We start from the raw sequence: 26,528 nt of genomic DNA, 5'->3' as shown, positions 1-26,528 counted from the left end.
TCCCCACAGGCCTTCAGAATTTTGGGAGGGACTCCGTCAGGTCCCACAGCCTTGTGGGGGTTCACCTTCTTCAGAGCCTTCAGGACCTGTGTGTGTGTCACCTGAAAGGCAGTGTCTGTAGGGTCACACTACATCACCATGCTGCCCTCTATTCTATTCCCACATAACTGTTCTTTTCTCTTCTATCCTGATAATATTCTAATCTATACGACTTGGGGAAAATATTTTATTCTGTGCCGAAAATCTTCAGTCTTCGTGTAACACGGTTTTTGAGATGCAAATTATCATGAATATTCATCTCATCTCATTATCTCTAGCCACTTTATCCTGTTCTACAGGGTCGCAGGCAAGCTGGAGCCTATCCCAGCTGACTACAGGCGAGAGGCGGGGTACACCCTGGACAAGTCGCCAGGTCATCACAGGGCTGACACATAGACACAGACAACCATTCACACTCTCATTCACACCTACGGTCAATTTAGAGTCACCAGTTAACCACAGTCTTTGGACTGTGGGGGAAACCGTAGCACCCGGAGGAAACCCATGCGGACACGGGGAGAACATGCAAACTCTGCACAGAAAGGCCCTCGCCGGCCGCTGGGCTCGAACTCGGACCTTCTTGCTGTGAGGCAACAGCGCTAACCACTACACCACCGTGCTGCTCCATGAATATTCAAATAAATGCAAATTAATATGGTATGTCACTGGTGGGGCGACACGGTGGTGTAGTGGTTAGCGCTGTCGCCTCACAGCAAGAAGGTCCGGGTTCAAGCCCCGTAGCCGACGAGGGCCTTTCTGTGTGGAGTTTGCATGTTCTCCCCGTGTCCGTGTGGGTTTCCTCCGGGTGCTCCGGTTTCCCCCACAGTCCAAAGACATGCAGGTTAGGTTAGGTTAACTGGTGGCTCTAAATTGACCGTAGGTGTGAATGTGAATGGTTGTCTGTGTCTATGTGTCAGCCCTGTGATGACCTGGCGACTTGTCCAGGGTGTACCCCGCCTTTCGCCCGTAGTCAGCTGGGATAGGCTCCAGCTTGCCTGCGACCCTGTAGAACAGGATAAACCGGCTAGAGATAATGAGAGAGATGAGATGTTATCTGGTGACTTGTTCTTTCAGAGCGTCTACTTTCTCCAAAAAAAAAAAAAAAATCTACTGACCCCAGGCAGGACTCTTATTATGACACACGGTTCACCCGGAAGTCGATGTGTAGCTGAGCCTCTGCTATGCTTTACCTAAACCAGGATGAAAATATATGAAGTATTTTATAAATAATAATAAATAAAACCCTGCGATAGGACTACACGGCATATAGTTGTGCACTAAAGTAAGTGCCATGTCAGATAGAAAGCGGCGGAGAGAAGAGCGAGAGGAAACACGAGACAAAAAGAGGCTGAAAGACTCTCAGCAGCAGGAGGAAGAGGAGGAGAAATACAACACACACACTGCAAAACTCAGCCAGGAGGTGCAGAAACTCAAACATGTGGAGACTTTGTAAGTAAAAAAAAAAATCGAAAAGCCTTTGGACTTCAGCTAAGATGCATAAAATGTCTGCAGAACAGAGGCACTAAGCCTCCTAATAACCTCAGTCCAAACTCCCACAGGCCTCCTGTCACACTCACTAATATCTGTTTCAGAGTAGTGAGTTAATACACTACCGTTCAAAAGTTTGGGGTCACCCAGACAATTTAGTGTTTTCCATGAAAAGTCACCCTTTTATTTCCCACCATAAGTTGTAAAATGAATAGAAAATATAGTCATGACATTTTTCTGGCCATTTTGAGCATTTAATCGACCCCACAAATGTGATGCTCCACAAACTCAATCTGCTCAAAGGAAGGTCAGTTTTATAGCTTCTCTAAAGAGCTCAACTGTTTTCAGCTGTGCTAACATGATTGTACAAGGGTTTTCTAATCATCCATTAGCCTTCGGAGGCAATGAGCAAACACATTGTACCATTAGAACACTGGAGTGAGAGTTGCTGGAAATGGGCCTCTATACACCTATTGCACCAAAAACCAGACATTTGCAGCTAGAATAGTCATTTAGCACATTAGCAATGTATAGAGTGGATTTCTGATTAGTTTAAAGTGATCTTCATTGAAAAGAACAGTGCTTTTCTTTCAAAAATAAGGACATTTCAAAGTGACCCCAAACTTTTGAACGGTAGTGTAAGCAGCTTTAAAGTGCATATCCTGACCTGGACCAATTTACTGTTTGGGGTTTTTTATATGAAAGTATGTCCCTTTACACACTCATCCAGAAGGGTAATTTTGCACAAGGCCATCTGTCTACAGCAGAAAAAAAATAATAAAATGCATCTGGAAAAATCCCAAAGGAGTCTGGAGCCAGATTGATCCAGATTCGTGACGTCACCTGCGGAAGCGCCAGCAGGCTGCGAGAGCTCGTACGGTTTCAGTGCACAGCCTGTGTAGACCAAGTTTAGCAGCGAGCGATTTTGCATTGAAATGATGATAGTTAAAAGCTTCAGCTTCTAAACCCATGGATTCATGTATCAGTGCTCATCTAGCTGTTGTTACATAAATCACATTTTTTTCTAATTATGATTATTTATTTTTTTCGCTGTCGCCTCACAGCAAGAAGGTCCGGGTTCGAGCCCCATGGCCGGCGAGGGCCTTTCTGTGCAGAGTTTGCATGTTCTCCCCGTGTCCGCGTGGGTTTCCTCCGGGTGCTCCGGTTTCCCCCACAGTCCAAAGACATGCAGGTTAGGTTAACTGGTGACTCTAAATTGACCGTAGGTGTGAATGTGAATGGTTGTCTGTGTCTATGTGTCAGCCCTGTGATGACCTGGCGACTTGTCCAGGGTGTACCCCGCCTTTCGCCCGTAGTCAGCTGGGATAGGCTTCAGCTTGTGCGACCCTGTAGAACAGGATAAAGCGGCTAGAGATAATGAGATGAATTAAAATTCCAAAAAACGATGGTTACACTAATGCAGATCATCGCCGCCTCATGCATCATCAAAATTTGTCTCGCGGCCCCCTTTCCCATGTCACAACGTCACTGCCGGGGTCAGCGTATGGTCAGCGTGACTGTGTATATTTTATATGGGGGTGCTTTGAGAATTTGCATACTTCTGAAGGGTACCGTGACTGAAAAAAGGTTGAGAAACACTGTCCTACGGTACGGACCCCAGTTACGGACCTCTGGCGACTCGCTCGTTCACAACAACAACAAACATAGTAGCAATTTTAGTCAACATTTTTTTATAAGATTCATTGATAAGATTTTTATCAAAAATCTTATCAGTTTTTGCCAGCATTTCTCAGCACAATAGCTACTCTGAGGAAGAAGAAATAAAAGAAAACATTTCAGGAGAAAGCTAAAAACCTCTAACTTGCTAACGCCGAGCAAAAACATGGCTGATACCTGAATGACTCAATTTTGTATAAATAGGGAACTACATAGGCAGCAAAATGTAGTTTTTTTCCTGCCATGGAAGTGCACTTGTATATCGAGGAGGAAGCCATTTGCATTACAGCCGTGAATGAGGATTCAAAATGGCGGCTCGGCTCGGTTTTCCCTTTTGGGCGCTCTCGTTTTCTGTTAGAATTTGGTAAAGAAAAAAAAAAAATTATTTACCAGCTTAAGGTCGGTCCGTATGGTGAAATACCATAACCTCGGCCTTGAATACTGACCTCGGCCCAGAGGGCCTCGCTGAGTACTTTCAAGATCTTGGTCACGGTATTTCACGATACGGACCGCCCAGCTGGTAAATAACATATATGTATTTATATATTTCTTCATTTAGAAGAGTCCTGGCTACTGTAGGAGAAAGATTTCATAAGCTACACACATGGAATCGGCTAAGCAGGGTTGTATATACATTTAATGTGTTTGACAGGTCCCAAGATTTCAAGCCCTGACACGCATATCGCTTGATACATGTGAAGTAAGTGTATTATTGCCCAGTGCTTTCGTGTTGTTTACTTTTGTGTATGTCAATAAATAACATTATCCGTGTACCACACAAACACAAGAACACCTAATTTAGAGTATAGTCTCTCTTATTTCTTACCCTGGCAACGGTCGACTTGTGAATTGCCGATTTTCTTGGTCTTTTTCTCGGCTCTGCTTGGTCCTCGGCTGCGAGGGCCTCGGTGGATGCGGCACTTCGCCTTCTGTCAGGGGAGACGAACACGGCTGGCTCCTTTGGTGACGCTGACACAGATGGAGACGGTGGTGCTTTGGGCATTCTGACAGATGGAACTGCGTCTTTGTTCAGATCAAGTTGCTTCTTGAAGCCCATTTCCCACTGCAACTAGTTCTCAAAGTCGTCGGGCTTTATGAAGTGAGCCCCGCATACAGTGCTGAGCGTAAATGAGTGCACCCCCTTTGAAAAGTAACATTTTAAACAATATCTCAATGAACACAAACAATTTCCAAAATGTTGACAAGACAAAGTTTAATATAACATCTGTTTAACTTATAACGTGAAAGTAAGGTTAATCATATAACTTAGATTACACATTTTTTAGTTTTACTCAAATTAGGGTGGTGCAAAAATGAGTACACCCCACAACAAAAACTACTACAGCTAGTACTTTGTATGGCCTCCATGATTTTTAATGACAGCACCAAGTCTTCTAGGCATGGAATGAACAAGTTGGCGACATTTTGCAACATCAGTCTTTTTCCATTCTTCAACAATGACCTCTTTTAGTGACTGGATGCTGGATGGAGAGTGATGCTCAACTTGTCTCTTCAGAATTCCCCATAGGTGTTCGACTGGGTTCAGATCAGGAGACATACTTGGCCACTGAATCACTTTCACCCTGTTCTTCTTCAGAAATCCAACAGTGGCCTTAGATGTGTGTTTAGTCATGTTGGAAAAGTGCACGACGACCAAGGGCACGGAGTGATGGTAGCATCTTCTCTTTCAGTATAGAGCAATACGTCTGTGAATTCATGATGCCATCAATGAAATGCAGCTCCCCGACACCAGCAGCACTCATGCAGCCCCACATAAGGACACTGCCACCACCATGTTTCACTGTAGGCACCATGCATTTTTCTTTGTATTCCTCACCTTTGCGACGCCATACAGTTTTGAAGCCATCAGTTCCCAAAACATTTATCTTGGTCTCATCACTCCAGAGTATAGAGTCCCAGTAGTCTTCATCTTTGTCAGCATGGGCCCTGGCAAACTCTAGGTGGGCTTTTTTGTGCCTGGGCTTTAGGAGAGGCTTCTTTCGTGAACGGCATCCATGCATGCCATTCCTCTGCAGTATACGCCGTATTGTGTCACGGGAAAAAGTCGCCCCAGTTTGGCTTTCTACTTCTTTAGATAACTGCAGTGAACTCGCATGCCGATTTTCTTCAACCCTTCTCATCAGAAGATGCTCCTGTCGAGGTGTTAACTTCCGTGGACGACCTGGACGTCTCTGTGAGATGGCTGCAGTTCCATCTTTCTTCAATTTTTGTGCCACTTTTGCGACAGTATTCTGACTGATAAGTAAAGCTTTGCTGATCTTCTTGTAGCCTTCACCTTTGTGGTGTAAAGAAATTATTTTCTTTGGGGAATTCTGAAGAGACAATATGTCTCTTCAGAATTCAACATCTTGTCGTTGATGTGTGCGTGCTCCGGTTCTGCCTTCTTTTTCTGTGCGATGAGTTTGTCCAGTTTTCGTATTTGTCGGGTTTTTCCAATATGTGGACGACATATTGGAAAAAGTAAAGAGGGGACACACTCAACAACTCACCGACCATCTTAACACCATAGACAATACCGGCAATATAAAATTCACACATGAAGAAGAAACGGAGCAGTCAATAGCATTTTTGGATTTAAAAATACAACACACAGAAGATGGGGATATCAAAATAAAAGTACACAGAAAACCCACACACACCGACCAATATTTAAACTGGACTTCCGAACACCCCATAATGCACAAAATATCCGTAGTTAGAACATTACATGAACGCACAGCAATAATTACAGATCCACAGGACAAAGAACAGGAGGAACAACATATACAACACGCACTGAAGGCATGTCAATATCCACAATGGGCAATATCCAAAGGGGCGGAACAGGTTAAAAACAACAAAACACAGAAGAAAGAGAAAAAACAAACTAACAAACAAGAACACAGGGGAGTAGTTACATTACCATACATCAGGGGAATAACTGAACGCATTCAAAGAGTAATGAGGAAACACAATGTTAACACACCTGTCAAACCACACACAACACTCCGTCAGATCCTGGTTCATCCCAAAGACAGAATACATCCGGACAACAGATGCAACACCATATATGAGATTCCATGTAAATTATGCAATAAAACTTATATTGGGGAGACAGGAAGGAGTTTCAGCACAAGAAAACATGAACATAAGAAAGAGTGCGAAAAGGAGACAGCTACAAGACAAACCCGAACAATAAAAGAAAAGGCACAACAGGAAAATTATAAGTCAGCTATAACAGATCACTGTAAAAGGGAAAATCACATTATGGACTGGGGGAATGCCAGAGTCATCCGCACAGAAGATAACAAACATCAGCGCTGGATCAGGGAGGCCATGGAGATCCGTAAGCGAAGCCCGAGGACCATCAACCGGGATGAGGGAGCATACATGCTCTCCCACACCTGGAGTGCCATCTTGCAGGGGACAAACAGACAGTAGAAGGCGTGACCGACCTGTCAATCCAGACAGGAAGGCCACGCCTTCAGAAACAGCAGCTGATAAAAGATGCGTCACCAATTAACATCCGATGACACTCTGAGGAAGACGGAAGTTGTACGTCGAAACATGTCAGGTAAACAAACCCAAAAATTAGATGTCTGATAAAAAAGAAAAAAAAAAAAAAAACTAACTATATTTAATATAAGACATAATGAACGTAATCGAAAGGTCTGAAGAGACAAGTTGAGCATCACTCTCCATCCAGCATCCAGTCACTAAAAGAGGTCATTGTTGAAGAATGGAAAAAGATTGATGTTGCAAAATGTCACCAACTTGTTCATTCCATGCCTAGAAGACTTGGTGCTGTCATTAAAAATCATGGAGGCCATACAAAGTACTAGATGTAGTAGTTTTTATTGTGGGGTGTACTCATTTTTGCACCACCCTAATTTGAGTAAAACTGAAAAATGTGTAATCTAAGTTATATTATTAACCTTACTTTCACGTTATAAGTTAAACAGATGTTATATTAAACTTTGTCTTGTCAACATTTTGGAAATTGTGTTCATTGAGATATTGTTTAAAGGTCTGATGACACGTTTTTGACATCTTTGGCGATGTTTTGTAACACAAAAAGTAATTCCCGATGATCCATATATTAATTCACGAAGGCGCCTATTTTACAAGTTATGATAAAAAACGCGGCTATTTGGGCAAATTTGACGGGGCTGCAGCACCCAGGAGACGAATGAGGAGGAGGAGCTATATGACATCAGCGAAAGAACCTTCCTCCTAACTTACCAGTTTGTTGTTGATGCGACAGGTGTTCAGTTTATCATTATTAGTATTTTTATTATACATTTTAGTTTTATATATATATATATATATATATATATATATATATATATATATATATATATATATATATTAGTTATTATGCCTTCGCGTTGTGTTGCCGGCTTTTGCTCCAAAACCCACAAGGATGGGGTAAGTTTATTCAAGTTTCCCAGAGATCCCGAGCTGCATGCGAAGTGGGTGAAGCAAGTCAGGCGCATTTGTGACAAGTGGGAGCCCTCACCAACATCCGTCCTGTGCTCTGAACACTTCGATTTGGATTGTTTTGACACCCTTCCCAGCTTAAAAGAATCTCTTGGGTGTTCAGTTCAGCACAAACGTGTGCTGCTACCATCAGGAGTGCCTACACAGTGTTGCCAGATTGGGAGGTTTCCCGCCCCGTTGGGCGGTTTCAAGTGCATTTTGGTGGGTTTTGAACATATTTTGGGCTGGAAAACGTCAGCAGTATCTGTTGCCAGCTACTGCTGAAGTTTTCCAGCTTAAAATATGTTCAAAACCCACCAAAATGCACTTGAAACTGCCCAACTGGGCGGGAAACCTCCCAATCTGGCAACACTGCCAGTATTCCGGAGGGGGTCTACTAGTAGCTATGCCGGATCCAAAGACCGTCCTCCTGTCAGAACATGTGTTGTGAAACGACATAAGATAAAGGTACGTAGAGCTATAGATTCTACATGATAATCATAAATGTAATCATAAAGTCGGCGTGATATCAGTCATGTATTTGCTTGTGAAAGCTTGCGGCTTTCATGTAACTGCCGCCTAGCAACGAGAGGCAAAGGGTAAAGAGGGTAGACTATCATAGATTCTATTCGGAAGAGATCAGCACAATTCTAGACTCCCAGAAGAGAAAGAGCTAGCACTAGAGAGTTCACCGGCGTTTTCATGCGCCATTTCCATTGAGTAGAACCAGAGTAGAACAGCCAGTGAACCGCAGCATGTTCTTCCGCTGACGTCACAACATGGCCGCGAGCCACGGACCCAGTTTTCTTGCGCTGTGCAATTAAAAGTTGGATATTCACATAACAACAGCTTCTTTTCACGTAATTATAACAGAAATCTAACATGTTTGCCATGTTGTATAGTTTATTTAAGAAATTGCATAGAGTCATGTTCGTGTCATCAGCACTTTAAACTGTTACTTTTCAAAGGGGGTGCACTCATTTACGCTCAGCACTGTATGATGCTGTGGTCTGTTGCATGTTGCCAGTTTTTCCGGGTGCCTCGCACGAAGCGCTCCCATTTCTCTCTCATTATCCGGTCTTTTGGAAAACGATGAGCAGGGTTTTTTCTAGAAAAATTTAGTATGAGGGCGCTCACCATGGCGAGGGAGCGAAGCGGGGGGGGAGATGGTGCCGGTTGTCCCCCCCGCCGTGCAAAGCCTTTGAAAAATGCTCCAATGGGACATTCTGAGGCTATCTGAGAGGGAAATTGTAACAAATTGTCTGTCAACATTGAAAAAGAAAGAAGTAATCTTCTTCTGCCCCGGACAGTCTTTGGCTTTCTTCCGCTTCGTGCCGCGGGATGACATCTTTAAATGCCCAAGTGTCAACAAAAACAACTCGCGAACTACTTCTGTCAAAAGCTCCCGCGCCGGTGGGTGAAAGGTCATTCAGTCTCGAGAAATCTCGCTCTACAAGTCAGCCGACCTTGTATGTAACCCATGTCAAATCTCGCGAGAGCAGCCGCGACAAGTAAACAACTAAACAACATGGCGCCTCAGTCTGGAAAACGCCAATTCGGATTGTTTTTGCACCGTCTGGCGGTGTATCTACTATGATTGGAATATTTTTGGAGCAATTATAACGTATTTGATGATCAGACACATTGTCACGTAGTGTTGCTGGGATGTTTTCACGGAGTCGGTAAGGGGGCGCACGCCGAGAGTAAGAGGGCGCAGCACCCCTGTTCCCCCGTTTAGACGAAAGCCTGGATGAGTACTAATCCCATCATGATTGGTGTTGCTACACCCTCCTACGATACATCTGTTAACCATTTTAATAATTACGTGATAACGAAGAAATTTGCAGAAAACCACCAGGTCGTTTTCTCATAAACAAACCAACGCTGACATGGGATTCAGAAGGAGGCGTCCCGCACGTGACGTCACGAAAATCAATGTTTGGCAGGAAATCCAAATGCCAAGTTTTTTCAGAGGCGGACCAATTCGCCTCAAATGGCTTGAATTTTTCTGGTATTGCGCAAGGTAAAAAATAATTGCGCAAAATGTGACAGATATTTGACCAAAGTTTAATATAAAATAAGAGGATTACATTGATCTTGCTCCTAAATATACCCGTGATATGCCCTTTAAACAGCCAGAATATGTATTACCTGAAGGCATCCAGCTCAGATTTTAATAAAGTAATATCAATGTCTCTCTTTTTACTTTTCAGCTATGAGAAACCTCCCCCTGGACTTATAAAGGTTTGCAAATATCAGAATTCACTGTATAATTTATAAGTCTACAGTACTGTGCAAAAGTCTTAGGCACATGTAAAGAAATGCTGGAGACCAAAAATGACTTAAAAATAATGAAATGAAATGTTACAACATTAAAAAAAAATTCTGTGAACAGCAGTAAGCCAAAATAAATGAAACAAAGTCAATATTTGGTGTGAGACGACCCTTTGCTTTAAAAAAAATTATATAATAATGGTAGCTGCAATTATCGACAGTCCATAATTATCGACGCCTTTTCAGATTTACCCATAAAAAACAATTTTACAAAGGTGAGTTTTAGTTACAACAGTAATTATTAGTTAATTAATCAACCAGAAGACCCTCCTCGCCCTTCGATCTTGTCGTCTGATGACACAGCTCATTACCTGAGATCGAATTTATTTTAGCACGATCAACAATTTGAGGAATTGTTGCACTGAGGATGCATAAGCGTACTCTTGGTGCCGGTCCCAAGCCCGGATAAATTGGAGAGGGTTGCGTCAAGAAGGGCATCCGGCGTAAAACTGTACCAAAAACATGCGGATTGAAAAGATCCTGAGAAGAGATGCAGAGCATGTTGGAAGGAGAACATTGAGGATGGAGCTGCCAGGCACACGAAAACAAGGAAGGCCAAAGAGGAGATACATGGATGTGGTGAGAGAGGACATGAAAGTGGCAGGTGTGGTAGAGAAGGATGTGGAAGACAGGGAGCAACGGAGACGAAAGATCCGCTGTGGCGACTCCTAATCGGGAGCAGCCAGAAGAAGAAGAAGAACAATTTGAGGAAAACCCGGACGTTATCATCGCAGGTAAGCATGGTGGAAAGATCATGGACATGTTTTTCCTTATCAAGTTCACCGATATTTCATGATCTCCTTGTCAAAACCTACTTTGTTTCTTACGCTTTCATTTGACAGTCGCTGTTCTGTATTTAAACGCGCGTTTGAGAATCACGTGAGGTGTCGATAATAGTGATCACGTTCACCGGTGTCCACCATTATCGGCAACCTGTGGATTTAAGTGACATTTACAACTGTTATGTATCGATCTTTGTGTAGCATTGTTGAAATAGATGAAGTACTTTAAAAAAGATAAAAGATCTGTGATTTATAATAAATTTTTTCTGATTCATGGAATGCTTATAGAGTATTTGGAATCCTGTTGCAATAAATAGAATTAGACCAGAATTAAATTCCTCGCATATAAATAAATATATATATATATATATATATATATATATATATATATATATAATCTCAATAGATATTTTACATTTTTAGATGTAAAATTTAAAATCTCAGTTTAAAAAATCGACCTTTGACCTGGATTTTCATGTGGTTACAATGTCAATTGCTTGTTTATTTATTGGTAATTGGAAATTAATACAAACGCCAACAAATGATTAACAAAATGTGATCTACGAAAATACTTCTAAAGTGGAACAAAAAGATTTTCTGACAGGTTAAACATTATCAGTTCATTTGTTTACAAACATTAGAATTACTTCCTCATTTACGTAAACACTGACATCCATATATTTTATATAAAATATATTTTGTACTAAATATAAGTCTATGTAAAACAAATTTTAAATAAAAACTATGTTTTGTTAACTTAATACCATATACTGATATATATATATATATATATATATATATATATATATATATATATATATATATATATATATGAGTGATTCCACGCTTATGGGTACTGAAATGGGGACATGAACTTATTTTTAAAAATTCACCTAAAACCATTTCTTTTTTTTTACCATCAGGTCACAAAACATGTAATCTTTAATGAATGATATGTTAAAAGATAACTTTAATTTTCTGAGATGTAATAAAAACATATTTATATGCCAAAGTCAGAACGTAACAGAAGTGTTGTGGACATATATATTCTCAATTTTAACAATGTAGAATTACTTTTTGAAACATAGGAAGGTGATGTTTTAGCAAATATAATTAATAAACATGTGTAGTAGAATAAACATACACATTCTTTCAATAAGATTAACATGGTATATAGCTAGATTGTAATTAATTTGTAACAGACGCGAGATGGACAATCGTAACAGAAGTAATGTAACAGACATCATTTTGGAACTCATAGGCTTGACTTTGGCATATAAATATGTTTTTATTACATCTCAGAAAATTAAAGTTATCTTTTAACATATCATTCATTAAAGATTACATGTTTTGTGACCTGATGGTAAAAAAAGAAATGGTTTTAGGTGAATAAGTTCATGTCCCCATTTCAGTACCCATAAGCGTGGAATCACTCATATATATATATATATATATATTTATTTTTTTTAAAATAAATAATCATCTGGATGTCGAGAACGGTCTTACGTGATCTGATACGCTAATTAACCAGGAATCGACTCTTTTTTTTTTTTTCCCCCCAGTGGAAGTTTGAATAATTATTCATGCACAATTTACATATTGAAAGTCTTTTCTACTTTTGCAATGGCCAAAAGATCGTTAAGGTGTCAATAATTAGTTAAGACAATAAATTTACAAGCATATGTTTAAGGAGAATATTGTTATAATTTTAAATGAAAAATGTTTAGTGGTTTTAACTGTTTGCCTTTCCCAGTCAAATATGTTAAGCATTAAGCCATAATAAACGAAAAAGTCAATATTTGGTGTGAGACGACCCTTTGCTTTAAAAAAAAAAAGTAGTCTCAGGTACAATGAGTGCAGTTTGATAAGGAAATGAGCTGTAGGTTTTACTGAGCGTCTTACAGAACCAGACACAGTTCTTCTGGACACTTTGACTGTCACACTCGCTTCTTCATTTTGCACCAAAACCCAGCAGCCTTCATTATGTTTTCTTTATGTTTGAAAAGTGCTCTCTTGCATAATATACAGCTCTCTTCTCTTTACATTTTTCTGTAGCGTCTAGTTTATGTGCTGGAAAGTTAATGTTTTTTTGTTTTTTCCCTGGATTGATTAATCTAGAAGTCATAAACTGAAAATCTATAATGAAATTTGTACTTAAAGGTGCCTAAGACTTTTTTATTTGGGCTGTTTCACAATCATGGTTGTCTTTTTGAAGAACACCAACCCGCTCCTGTAACTAGGTCCAGTGAATATATCCTGGAGTTTCTTATACCTTATTTTACAGGGACATACCAGCCCGACCTCCAGCACTAATGTCTCTTATAAGTTCCTATAAATACGTTTATAAGAGTCAAATGCAGCTCAGTTTTAATTATTACACTTAGATTTTACTGGTTACATTCAGAATGCTATTTTTTTTAGCACTAACTAGGTTTTACTTTGGGACGCATTCTGTATTTTCATTCACAATAGAAAGATATTTAAATTTTTTTGTCAACAAAGTGCCTCTGATAGAATCCTTTGTCCATCAAAAATGTCCTCTCTGGAAAACACTGACCATATGATGAGGTTGTAAATGATTTTTTTTTTTTTTAAAGATATTTTTTTGGGCTTTTTGCACCTTTATTGGATAGGACAGTGTAGAGACAGGAAATGAGCGGGAGAGAGAGACGGGGAGGGATCGGGAAATGACCTCGGGCCGGAATCGAACCCGGGTCGCCCGGATTTATGGTATGGCGCCTTATCCACCTGAGCCACGACGCCCCCTGGTTGTAAATGATTTTTAAGAAAATATTTGTCTCTTTTGAAGCAGAATAGTCTGCCATTGTTGTACAGTTAAAAACAGGACTTGAAACAGATGCGAGACACATTTGCAGCAGAGCTTCACATGTGGTTGAAATGCGAGTCTATAAAAAAAAGTCCTCTCTGGAAAACCACAAGGATCATCACCACTTCAGGTGTTATTACAGTTAGCACCATGTACACACATCACCGCACAGTAGTTGAAAATTTGTACTTAAAATCACAGACATTTCAACAGTTTTTCACGTTGTATTCCTTACTCTTGTGGACTATAAGAAAGCGGGTCAGTTTTAGAAATACGCTATTTTCCGTCTTCTCACCACAAGTAACATGCCCAGGATATGACCTGTAGCTCTGAAATTCTGTGCAGTTAAAAGTAGACGGCCTTTTGATTTCATAAAATGAGTGAAATTTATTTCCTTCTGAAATGTGGTCATTGTAATGTGTTTATTTTTGTAATATCTTAAAAAAAAACAGGCCATTCTTTGGCTGGGAAGTTATTTAATTTGAGGGGATTCCCGAGCAAATAATGTGCATGAAATCACTTGCTTCAACGCAGTCAAGCAGACAGAGGAAGTCCGTGTTGCACAGGTTTACCTCCTTCTTCTTTTTTTTCTTCTTCTTTTTGGTTTTACGGCAGCTGGCATCCAGCGTTGCATTACTGCCATCTACAGGTTTACTTTGACCGTGCACTGACTTCCATCATTCTGTCGCTAAACGAACAGCTGATCACACCGAGGTGCTCGCTGACCGCCGATATTTATTAGTTTGGTCCTGCGTTTCCTTTCCTTCACAACATAACGTCTTTTCTTCTCGCTTTCCGTTACTGTAGTCGGTCTTTCACGTTTCATTCGCACACTCATGTCCTCCATTTTCCTCTCCTGTTTCAAATTTGTATCCCACAATGCCTTGCGTGAACAGGGAAAGCCCACCACGTCATGCATGACGGAGTATCTTGTATCGGGTTATGGTGAAGCAGGAAAAAATAGTGGAGAATTTGGGGCCACATGGCCCTAAATTCATTAATTGTTCTATATAAAAAATAATAATAATAAAATTGGAAGCCTGTGATTCAAATTCAGTAGCTTTCGGTCCATTAAACAAAAATAATTGGGTGTCGGGAAATTTCTTTTTATGACCTACACTTGAAAAATCTGAAAGGCAGTCTGCCTTTAAAGGTGTCATTCCACGACAAACTGTTTTAATACTTGCTCTTTTTGAAATACCATAGTTCACTCCGAGTTGCATATGCATGCTGCACGTGAAAATGTTCTTCTACCCCCATTCCCTGTATTAGCCTATGAAATAAAATAGACGGAAAAATGAGCTAATCAGAAAAAGCCATGTCACTTCGAAAATTAGTAGTCATGGCCTCGCCCATAACCCACTGGAGGGAGCGTCACAGTGCTGTTAGCCAATCAGAAGCAATATGTTTACATGTCATGAATATTCATGAGTAAGAGCTGAAATCCTGTCGTTCTCTCCCCACCCACTCCTCCACCAAACTAGAACAGCGTGAAACAGGAGCACCACAGCATTTTTTTCACCAAAACCGTCTCACAGGGCATTCATTCATACTAGAGACCACCACACAATTAATGAAAAAACGATGCAATGAGACCTTTAATTTCCATCTCAAAGGTCATTTTTTGGCAACAGAGAAACATAAAAATCTGAAGTTTGATTTTTGGACTATTCTGGAACCGAAAAGTTTACCCTGATTGTTAAACAGCCTGTATATACAGTGATGATCATCATGTCATGATGACTTTCGATTAAAATATGATTTTGTAAATAATCGTTTTAATTCACTTCATTTAAGTGAGGGTTTTGCATCTACTGTTCAGGAGGATGAAGAGAAACCGGAGGACTGTATTCCTGATGCCCCCGGGAATGAAGACGCCAGGGAATTCCTGGCTCATGCGCCCACTAGAGGACTGTGGATGCCTCTGGGCAAGGAGGTGAAAGTCATGCAGTGTGAGTGATCTCTCTTCCTGTGTCCAGTAATCCCTAATGGGGATTAATCCCTAATCCCTATAAACAGGGAAGTTCCCAGGGCTATATAATTAGGGTATATACTTTGAATACTCACCAGCTGCACAGCATTATGGATCATTAGGGTTCACTAACACCCTGGAAGGAGAGAGACCAGTGAGTGTGCAGATACAAAACAAAGCAGAACTAAATGTCCCAGTAAAAGTATATCTGAGCTGAGATTTGTGTCATGTTGTAGAAAATGTGAAAAGATCTATGAGGGAAAATGGCAGCAGTTTATTTGTAAAGGATGTAAACGTCAGACAGTTTGGTGATACATGACGATCACGATAAATATTCTAGAAAAGGCCAGCAAAACAGTAGTGCGTCAATAAAAACAATTACAAAAAGTCTACAAAAATCTTTTTAAATATACGATCTAAAAAATAGAATGTGTTTTGATTTTATCATGGAACGACGCTAAAAAGGAGAAAAAACAATCTGCAAATACTGTAACCTTTTTACAGTTGTAAAGATTAAATGAGTACAAATTTTTAACCTCAAATCAGATATTTGCAGTTAATTTATAATTATTAAAAAATAATAAAGGATATCACGATATCTTAGAATTATGATATGATATAGTTCATTTGATATAAATAATTGCCACAATATTTAACAGTTATTCCATGAAATCAAGTCGTACATGAGCTGATAGCTGGCAAGGCGCGTAGCACCGAGTCGGCTATAAGCCTTGTACAATGAGATTGAGTGGAATAACTGTTTTATTCTATCCACATTCACTGGATTTTGAGAAACTGAGCATTTTTATTTAAATTTTTTGCAAATTTGATAAATAACTTTATACCAAACGTCTGACAAAATAATTTCTGCTTAGAATGTAAACAAACCGGCGAAATGACAGGAGCAATTTGTGAAAAATGCGATAATAATAATTCTTGAAAAATAAAAAAAGATATGCTCTTACCATTAAATACTTTCATTCCTTTTTTTGGGGGGGGGGGGGGGGGGTCTTCTTCTTTAGGGTCTCTTGGCGGTTGACCAACCAACTTAAAGGTGCATTACGGCCACCAACTGGGTTGGAATGTGGAACAGGAGATTTTTTTTTGGGGGGGGGGGCTGCGCTGCACTGTATTCCCTGAGCTGTTTCTGTTTTTTTTAAATACTTAATAATTTTTGGGGTTTTGTTTTTGAGTAGAGTTTTTATTTCATCCTCAGTTGGTTCAGAAACACACTCCGCCATTTTGTTTTTCTCTACTCACGGTATATGAGCCGATAGCCTAGTAGTAGAGTAGCCAATCAGAGCGTGCGATTGCTCATATCCAGTGAATGTAGATAGAATAATACATTATATCATATCCGTGATTATCAACAAGCTGAATTGAGATTCATACTAAATACACTACGTTCACACTGCAGGCTGAAGTGACTCAAATCCGATTTTTTCGCCCATATGTGACCTGTATCCGATCTTTTATTGACAATATGAACGACACAGATCCGATTTTTTCAAATCCGACCCAGGCTGTTTGGATATGTGGTCCTAATTCCGATTCCTATCCGATCTTTTCATATGCGACTTCAGTCTGAACCGCAAGGTCGCATTCATCCGACTTACACGTCATCAACAAGCCACAAACGTTACTATTCTGTGCTGGAGTAGGTGGCGGGTCTCTCAAAAAAAGTTACAAAAACATGGTGCATGACACGTTCCTTTGAACGGAGGTTGCAGTCACTACCCCGCAGAACGCCTGAGCCAAAACCCTTGCCCTCTTCCTTCTCAACCTCCTCCTTAACATCAGGCTATTGTGCATGTTCTGGCTCCGTTGCAACAACAACTGCATCATCGCCAGGTACTCCATGCTGGCTACTGTCATACACAGGAAACTTTAGGTTACTTCCGTAAACACTGGCCATGCTCACTGCGTGTGACGTCGTCGTATCCTGCAATGCGCTTGCGGAACACTTTTAGGTCGCTTTTTGTTCATACTGAGGATCACATACAAGTCGCATATATTTGTTAATGTGAACGACCTCACAAAAAAATCGGATTTCACAAAAAAATCGGAATTGAGCATCAAGCCTTGCAGTGTGAACGTAGTGTTACTGCTTTTTCACATTGCCCCTTTTCCCCCTTTTTTAAAATGTATTTAAAAATTTTTTTACTGACTCCTTCAGGCCAGCTGGTGTCACTTTTGTCCTGCAGCTATGACCAGACATTTTCATTCATTCCACATTAAAGATGTTCTAGTTGTTTGAGCTCCTCTCTTAATTTGAATGGTCTCATTGTGAACTTTTTCATTGTCAATTAGACTTGGGCCTATTACGTGAAATTCAATTATGATTATGATTACTTCTAAAGTTTAGATTACATCACATGTACCACAATTACGATTACAATTACAATTACTTGAGCACAGTTAAGATTACAGCAAATACTATGCCAAATTCTGTTGTGGACAAGTGCTTTTGACCTATTTGGGGACAAATTTGGGCACTTATGAACAATACTATTCAATGAATCAAATGATGAAAATAAAGGAAAAAAACCAAGAATGTTAGCTTTACTTGCAACATTATAATTTTTCATTATGTATGTTTTCACATATAGTCTCTATTATTAATGTAAAATGTAATGTAAAACTGGCCAATGTACATTAACGTGCAAGAGACTATATATGAAAACATGCATAATTTCTTTCTTCTGTTTCTGATAAGCAGATCGGTTGATATGCATGCGCTGTAGGGCATACACACGAAAAATGACTGCGCAGTTTTTTCCACATTTAAAAGTATTTTCCTCAAAATAGTTAATTTTGCTCTATATTGAGTTGAGAGAGTAAAATTTGGAGTTGGAGTGGGAGCAAAATTACAGAGTAACAGAGTTGGTTGTGGCTCTGAACTGAGTAAAATAGTACAAGAGTTAATTTCAAGACACACTGAATAGAGTCAAATACCAAAATAAAGTCAAATGCCAGATAAATGAAGATGTTGTAAAAAGCAGTTTTAGAACTGTGTTGGAATGTGCGGAAAAAAAACCATGACCTTACCCATTGGGACTTGACCTGATGGGATTAAGAGTTGGCAATGGGAGGGGTTTTCACTCTTCTCATTGAATGTGAATGGAAATCTTTTGCCCTTTTCCTTGAATACCTCTCCCACTGCCAACCCTTTATCCCAAAACAATAGGACATACATTTTTTTGATGACCAGTTAATTGTCCAAATCAATGGAGCAGATTTAAGTTTTTGTGCTTGATGCATTCCTAAAGGCTGAACAGAATCACTTCAAGTGACCAAAACGGTTCGTCACAATGGGTAAGGTCCTGTTTCTTCACACATTCCAAGACCGTTCTAAAACTGCTTTTTACATCATCTTCATTTATCTGTTTTCTTTTTTTTTTTAAGTACAATCATGATATACATACTACATAGATATTATTGTAGCTAAACTTGTGCTGAATACAAAAATGTCATATGAGTTTTTGAAAATTTGATTTGTTGAAATTGATGATAAAATCAGAGCATGCCAAAATCATTAGTGCCAGAAAATACCCTCAGACCCCAGAGGGTTAAAGTCTACTGACCTTGCAGGTGAATGGACCAAAGATGTTCAGTATACACAAGGTACCAATGTTCTTCACTTATATTTTTACCATCATGTAATTTTGTTATACAGTGGTGCTTGAAAGTTTGCGAACCCTTTAGAATTTTCTATATTTCTGCATAAATATGACCTGAACATCATCAGATTTTCACACAAGTCCTAAAAGTAGATAAAGAGAACCCAGTTAAACAAATGAGACAAAATTATTATTGGCGGCACGGTGGTGTAGTGGTTAGCACGGTTGCCTCACAGCAAGAAGGTTCCGGGTTCGAACCCAGTGGCCGACGAGGGCCTTTCTGTGTGGAGTTTGCATGTTCTCCCCGTGTCTGCGTGGGTTTCCTCCGGGTGCTCTGGTTCCCCCCACAATCCAGAGATATGCAGTTAGGTTGACGTGGGGTGGCCTTGGGATGAGGTGCCCTTGAGCAAGGTACCTGACCCCTGACTGCTCCCCAGGCACTCTGGTGTGGCTGCCCACTGCTCTGGGTGTTTATGTGTGTTCACTGCTTCAGATGGGTTAAATGCAGAGGATGAATTTCACTGTGCTTGAAGTGTGCATGTGACGAATGAAGGTTTCTTCTTATTATACTTGGTCATTTATTTATTGAGGAAAATGAGCCAATATTACATATCTGGGGCGGCACGGTGGTGTAGTGGTTAGCGCTGTCGCCTCACAGCAAGAAGGTCCTGGGTTCGAGCCCCGGGGCCGGCGAGGGCCTTTCTGTGCGGAGTTTGCATGTTCTCCCCGTGTCCGCGTGGGTTTCCTCCGGGTGCTCCGGTTTCCCCCACAGTCCAAAGACATGCAGGTTAGGTTAACTGGTGACTCTAAATTGACCGTAGGTGTGAATGTGAGTGTGAATGGTTGTCTGTGTCTATGTGTCAGCCCTGTGATGACCTGGCGACTTGTCCAGGGTGTACCCCGCCTTTCGCCCGTAGTCAGCTGGGATAGGCTCCAGCTTGCCTGCGACCCTGTAGAAGGATAAAGCGGCTAGAGATAATGTGATGTGATGTGATGTGATTACATATCTGTGAGTGGCAAAAGGATGTGAACTTCTAGGATTAGCAGTTCATTTGAAGGTGAAACTAGAGTCAGGTGTTTTCAGTCAATGGGATGACAATCAGGTATGAGTGGGCACCCTGTTTTATTTAAAGAACAGGGATCTATCAAAGTCTGATCTTCACAACACGTTTGTGGAAGTGTATCATGGCACGAACAAAGGAGATTTCTGAGGACCTCAGAAAAAGCATTGTTGATGCTCATCAGGCTGGAAAAGGTTACAAAACCATGTCTAAAGAGTTTGGGCTCCACCAATCCACAGTCAGACAGATTGTGTACAAGTGGAGGAAATTCAAGACCATTGTTACGCTCCCCAGGAGTGGTCGACCAACAAAGATCACTCCAAGAGCAAGGCGTGTAATAGTCAGTGAGGTCACAAAGGACCCCGGGGTAACTTCTAAGCAACTGAAGGCCTCTCTCACATTGGCTAATATGAATGTTCATGAGTCCACCATCCGGAGAACACTGAACAACAATGGTGTGCATGGCAGGGTTGCAAGGAGAAAGCCACTGCTCTCCAAAAAGAACATTGCTGCTCATCTGCAGTTTGCTAAAGATCACGTGGACAAGCCAGAAGGCTATTGGAAAAATGTTTTGTGGACGGATGAGACCAAAATAGAACTTTTTGGTTTAAATGAGAAGCGTTATGTTTGGAGAAAGGAAAACACTGCATTCCAGCATAAGAACCTTATCCCATCTGTGAAACATGGTGGTGGTAGTATCAGGGTTTGGGCCTGTTTTGCTGCATCTGGGCCAGGACAGCTTGCCATCATTGATGAAACAACGAATTCTGAATTATACCAGCAAATTCTAAAGGAAAATGTCAGGACATCTGTCCATGAACTGAATCTCAAGAGAAGGTGGGTCATGCAGCAAGACAACGACCCTAAGCACACAAGTCATTCTACCAAAGAATGGTTAAAGAAGAATAAAGTTAATGTTTTGGAATGGCCAAGTCAAAGTCCTGACCTTAATCCAATCGAAATGTAGTGGAAGGACCTGAAGCAAGCAGTTCATGTGAGGAAACCCACCAACATCCCAGAGTTGAAGCTGTTCTATATGGAGAAATGGGCTAAAATTCCTCCAAGCTGGTGTGCAGGATGAAACGTTTAGTTGCAGTTATTGCTGCACAAGGGGGTCACACCAGATGCTGAAAGCAAAGGTTTACATACTTTTGCCACTCACAGATATGTAATATTGGATCATTTTCCTCAATAAATAAATGACCAAGTATCATATTTTTTATCTCATTTGTTTGACTGGGTTCTCTTTATCTACTTTTAGGACTTGTGTGAAAATCTGATGATGTTTTAGGTCATATTTATGCAGAAATATAGAAAATTCTAAAGGCAGTGTTCTCCATGGGCACTTTTAAAGTGGCGCACCGCCACGTTATAATTCTGGCCCGCCGCCCTTCCTTTGGTCAAAAAAAAAATACGTTACTTCATCAGTATACACCAAATAAATCATAAAGTATTCACTTTATTGTAATTTTGTAACTATTTAACATGCAGAAGATCATTAAACAAATGCATACGGAGCTACCTGAAGTGGCCACGTGATTGCAATAGAAAACCATCCGGCTGGCTGCATACAGATTGTGACACAGAGCTCTGCAGATTGAGGTCCATCCCTGCGTTACAGTACATTGCACCACGTTATACTGACACATAGTAATGCTGGAAGCTACAAGCTGCAGCTAGCCAGCAGCTAAATAACTTTGCGGGTGTTTGTAGCATTATTGCGCAACAGTTACGCTTATCTGTCGGCTTTTCTGACCATACACAGTTACAGTAATCGTATAACAGCACGCACACACATTAGTTAAGTTCAGGTCTTTTATTTTGCGTATCTGTGATTGTGTAGGCGAGAGCTGCATTTTCCCGTTGCTTCACTGTGGTTGTTTACTGCAGGACTTTCAGGTTCCTGGGTCAAAGGACCGGAACTACGGAGGCCGGGGTGGCTTTGTAGTGCCAGTCTCGGGCACACGCACCAGCTCGTGCATGGATTGGAGTGGTTTCACCCAGTTAACATTATGTGTATTGTAAAAAATTGATGCATTTATTGTAATTGGGTATTTTGTTTATGCATGGAAGTTCATTTATTTTTCACACACAGAAAAAAATATAATTAATTCAGGGGTGCGCGACAGGCGCATCAGTCCCAACTGAAATGTCAAATGAGTCTCACATTGACAATAAAGATGATATGTACAGTAAGAAGGTGTTAAATTTTTTGTAAAATTATTTTAACAATGATTTAGCATTTCCTCTCCATTTATTGGCCAGTTTCACTGTCAAAAAACCCAAAGTCCGTCAGCTTCGTCCCCCTGACCCCCTACCAGGGCTCCGCCCCTGGACTCCACCACCACCTTTTATTTTTGAAAAGTGGAGAACACTGTGAAGGGTTCACAAACTTTCAAGCACCACTGTACTTGTATAACAATTACTGGTACCTACGATTACGATTACAATTACAGCATGTTTCCTGAGTAAAATTACGATTGCATGATGATTACATTTAAAAAAATTGTAATCGATTACAATCAATTACGATTACCCCATGTCTACTGTGAATGAACAGCAGCTCACAATGTGAGTGAAATTGAGTAAGACCGGACCCTTTGTTAGTGATTGATCCAAACTCTGATGAAGATGACTGTTCGAAGTGTCCTGTATGTATTTCAGGCTGGAGATGCAAGCGTTATGGCCACAGGACCGGAGACAGAGAATGTCCCTTCTTCATCAAAGGCAATCAGAAACTGGAGCAGTTCAGAGTGGTGAGTTCATCAGAAGCATGTCGTTCATCTTCTCGCTCAGCTCGTACTAATCAGCAGCTAATGCACAAGGATGTGTTCATGATGTAATGGTCTGAGTTAGGTTAACGTTGCTGCTGCAAGAAAACAAGGTCTCTGGTCCGATGTTCACGTATGAGCTTGTTAAATCTTCAAATCTAGTTTGGCTTATATTTTAAAAAAATCTCAGCAGATTATTTTCATAATACAGACCTGCCAACCTTTACGCATTTTGCGTAGCAGATACGCATTTCGACATCAAACTACGCTGCTACGATTTAACACTTCAGAATATGCAAAAAGTCATTGATGGCTTTGAGTTCAAAGATCTTTAATATTCCGGTTCAACTGTCTGCATTTGCGCACTAGGCAACTCGTCTATGGGTGTGACCACATTGACCAGCAACCTGTAGAGAAAAGAAGACTTCGACCAATCACAGCGCTAGTTTTAAACTCTTCAAATAGGCCTAAGCTATGAGGCTAAGCGGAGAGCCGAGGAGCCGTCAAAACGAAAGTAACGAAATTGATTTTCATCCCTCTCGGTCGATCTTCATACTGTGACTGGTTTTACAAGGGAGGACGGTGCTAAACACCGTTTCGAAGGTAAATGGGCAGGGCAAGGGTATTGTGAATAAAGCAAGGACAACCATCCTAACGTCATAGTTCAAAGTAGGGCTGCACAATATATCGAAAAAGTATCGATATCGCGATATCATAGTTTGCGATACACATACCGCAAAAATTACTTAAATTTCGATAAAAGGCACATTTTTCTGTGCCGTCCAATCACATTTGAATGTCAACAAGCGCCGCGGGATAACTCCGCCCCCTATTGCAAAACAAGTAAAATCCTCGTGGTGATGGCGGAAGCGGTAGCAAGTGTGGTGAGACAAACTTGTGTGAGGAGGAACTGGTTTCCAAAAAAAAAAGTACTTTGGATTCAGGAGGGGTGATGTACTGCAAACTCAGGTACTTTGCAAGACATGTACCTGTAAAACAGTGGTGGGGCGGCTCACTGGGACAAACACTGATGTATAGCAGCATAAAAACATAAAACCGCGCTCTCTCTCTCTCACACACACACACACAACCGCTCTCACTCTCTCTCTCACACACTACCGCTCTCACTCTCACTTTCACACACACACACACACACACACACACACACACACACACACACACACACACACACACACACACACCACTGCTCTCTCACCCGCATGTGTTATTAACAGATTGTGTTTGAGTTTATGGTGAATCTGTGTCGCTCACCTTCATCTCCCGGGAGCCGCTGAAATTGCCATTTTGAATGCTTTATGTTAATGTAATGTAGTTTTCAGTTTTTTGTTTACTTCAACTTAAGACATTTTCTGCTGCGCTCACAAAAATTAAGAGATTTAAAGATGATTGATGGACACCATTGCAGGTGTAGCCATGTTTTTCCAATAAAAAATAATGTTGGAATGGAAGCGATGCATTGGGTGGTTTTTTTAAATGCTAGATACAGGGCAGAACGGCGAGTAGAGGTAAGAAAAACATTATATATTTAATTATCGTGATACATATCGATATCGAGATATTCAGTCATGTTATCGAATATCGCATATTTTTCTGATATCGTGCAGCCCTAGTTCAAAGCACAGTGTTCCGCCTTATCTGAAGGAAATATTTGTTCCAGCTTGTTTTGATATTTGACCCAGGCTTCTCAATCCAAAAAATATTGCATAGCCTAAAGTGAAAATATAGTAGCCTACTGACGTTTCCATCCAGTCAACCGATAGACGCGTTAAAATCTTCTGAACTAGGCTACTCGTGCATGTGAGATTCAATAAGCAGCGCACGAAGTGTTTTCATCTAAGTGCGTGTGGTGGATGATGATGTGTGTTTGTGTATGTGCGTGCCTTGCAGTTAATAATACACATGACGTCAGATGAGGATACTGACAGAGAGAGGGAAAGAGAGGGAAGCAAATCTAAAAAGAAGCGAGTCTATGCCCCTCAGAAGTTCCTAACGAAGTATCAAGATCAATGGCCATGCCTCCGCCCCTCTAAACTGCCTAATCATGCATTTTGCACAGTGTGCAATTATGATTTTGACATTAGCCATCAAGGAAATACAGGTAATAATATTGCTAACATAGAAATGCTTGCATTTATATACATACAGTGGTGCTTGAAAGTTTGTGAACCCTTTAGAATTTTCTATGTTTCTGCATAAATATGACCTAAAACAACATCAGATTTTCACACACATCCTCAAAGTAGATAAAGAGAACCCAGTTAAACAAATGAGAAAAAAATATTATACTTGGTCATTTATTTATTGAGGAAAATGATCCAATATTACATATCTGTGAGTGGCAAAAGTATGTGAACCTTTGCTTTCAGTATCTGGTGTGACCCCCTTGTGCAGCAATAACTGCAACTAAACATTTCCGGTCACTGTTGATCAGTCCTTAGAGGAATTTTAGCCCATTCTTCTGTACAGAACAGCTTCAACTTTGGGATGTTGGTGGGTTTCCTCACATAAACTGCTCGCTTCAGGTCCTTCCACTACATTTTGATTGGATCAAGGTCAGGACTTTGACTTGGCCATTCCAAAACATTAACTTTATTCTTCTTTAACCATTCTTTGGTAGAACGACTTATGTGCTTAGGGTCATTGTCTTGCTGCATGACCCACCTTCTCTTGAGATTCAGTTCATGGACAGATGTCCTGACATTTTCCTTTAGAATTCGCTGGTATAATTCAGAATTCATTGTTCCATCAATGATGACAAGCCGTCCTGGCCCAGATGCAGCAAAACAGGCCCAAACCATGATACTACCACCACCATGTTTCACAGATGGGATAAGGTTCTTATGCTGGAATGCAGTGTTTTCCTTTCTCCAAACATAACGCTTCTCATTTAAACCAAAAACTTCTATTTTGGTCTCATCCGTCCACAAAACATTTTTCCAATAGCCTTCTGGCTCGTCCACGTGATCTTTAGCAAACTGCAGATGAGCAGCAATGTTCTTTTTGGAGAGCAGTGGCTTTCTCCTTGCAACCCTGCCATGCACACCATTGTTGTTCAGTGTTCTCCTGATGGTGGACTCATGAACAATAACATTAGCCAATGTGAGAGAGGCCTTCAGTTGCTTAGAAGTTACCCTGGGTTCCTTTGTGACCTCACCAACTATTACACACCTCGCTCTTGGAGTGATCTTTGTTGGTCGACCACTCCTGGGGAGGGTAACAATTATCTTGAATTTCCTCCATTTGTACACAATCTGTCTGACTGTGGATTGGTGGAGTCCAAACTCTTTAGAGATGGTTTTGTAACCTTTTCCAGCCTGATGAGCATCAACAATGCTTTTTCTGAGGTCCTCAGGAATCTCCTTTGTTCGTGCCATGATACACTTCCACAAACATGTGTTGTGAAGATCAGACTTTGATAGATCCCTGTTCTTTAAATAAAACAGGGTGCCCACTCACA

At 40.7% G+C, this 26,528-nt stretch overlaps 1 protein-coding gene across 1 annotated transcript in view; it reads left to right on the top strand.

Annotated features, from left to right (window-relative positions):
- The first annotated feature begins 1,193 nt into the window (after positions 1-1,193).
- Positions 1,194-26,528, top strand: part of rp9 (RP9 pre-mRNA splicing factor) — a 43,589-nt gene continuing 18,254 nt past the window's right edge. The window contains exons 1-4 of the mRNA XM_060942770.1: positions 1,194-1,488; positions 9,897-9,927; positions 15,449-15,578; positions 22,944-23,035. Coding sequence (XP_060798753.1) covers positions 1,331-1,488; positions 9,897-9,927; positions 15,449-15,578; positions 22,944-23,035 — 411 coding nt within the window. The 5' untranslated portion in view covers positions 1,194-1,330. The remainder of the gene's footprint in view (positions 1,489-9,896; positions 9,928-15,448; positions 15,579-22,943; positions 23,036-26,528) is intronic.

Source organism: Neoarius graeffei, chromosome 16 (genome assembly GCF_027579695.1).
Source record: "Neoarius graeffei isolate fNeoGra1 chromosome 16, fNeoGra1.pri, whole genome shotgun sequence".
NCBI classification, from domain to species: Eukaryota; Metazoa; Chordata; class Actinopteri; order Siluriformes; family Ariidae; genus Neoarius; species Neoarius graeffei.
Note: the sequence above shows the minus strand (reverse complement) of the source record. Positions and strands in the feature narration are given on the sequence as shown.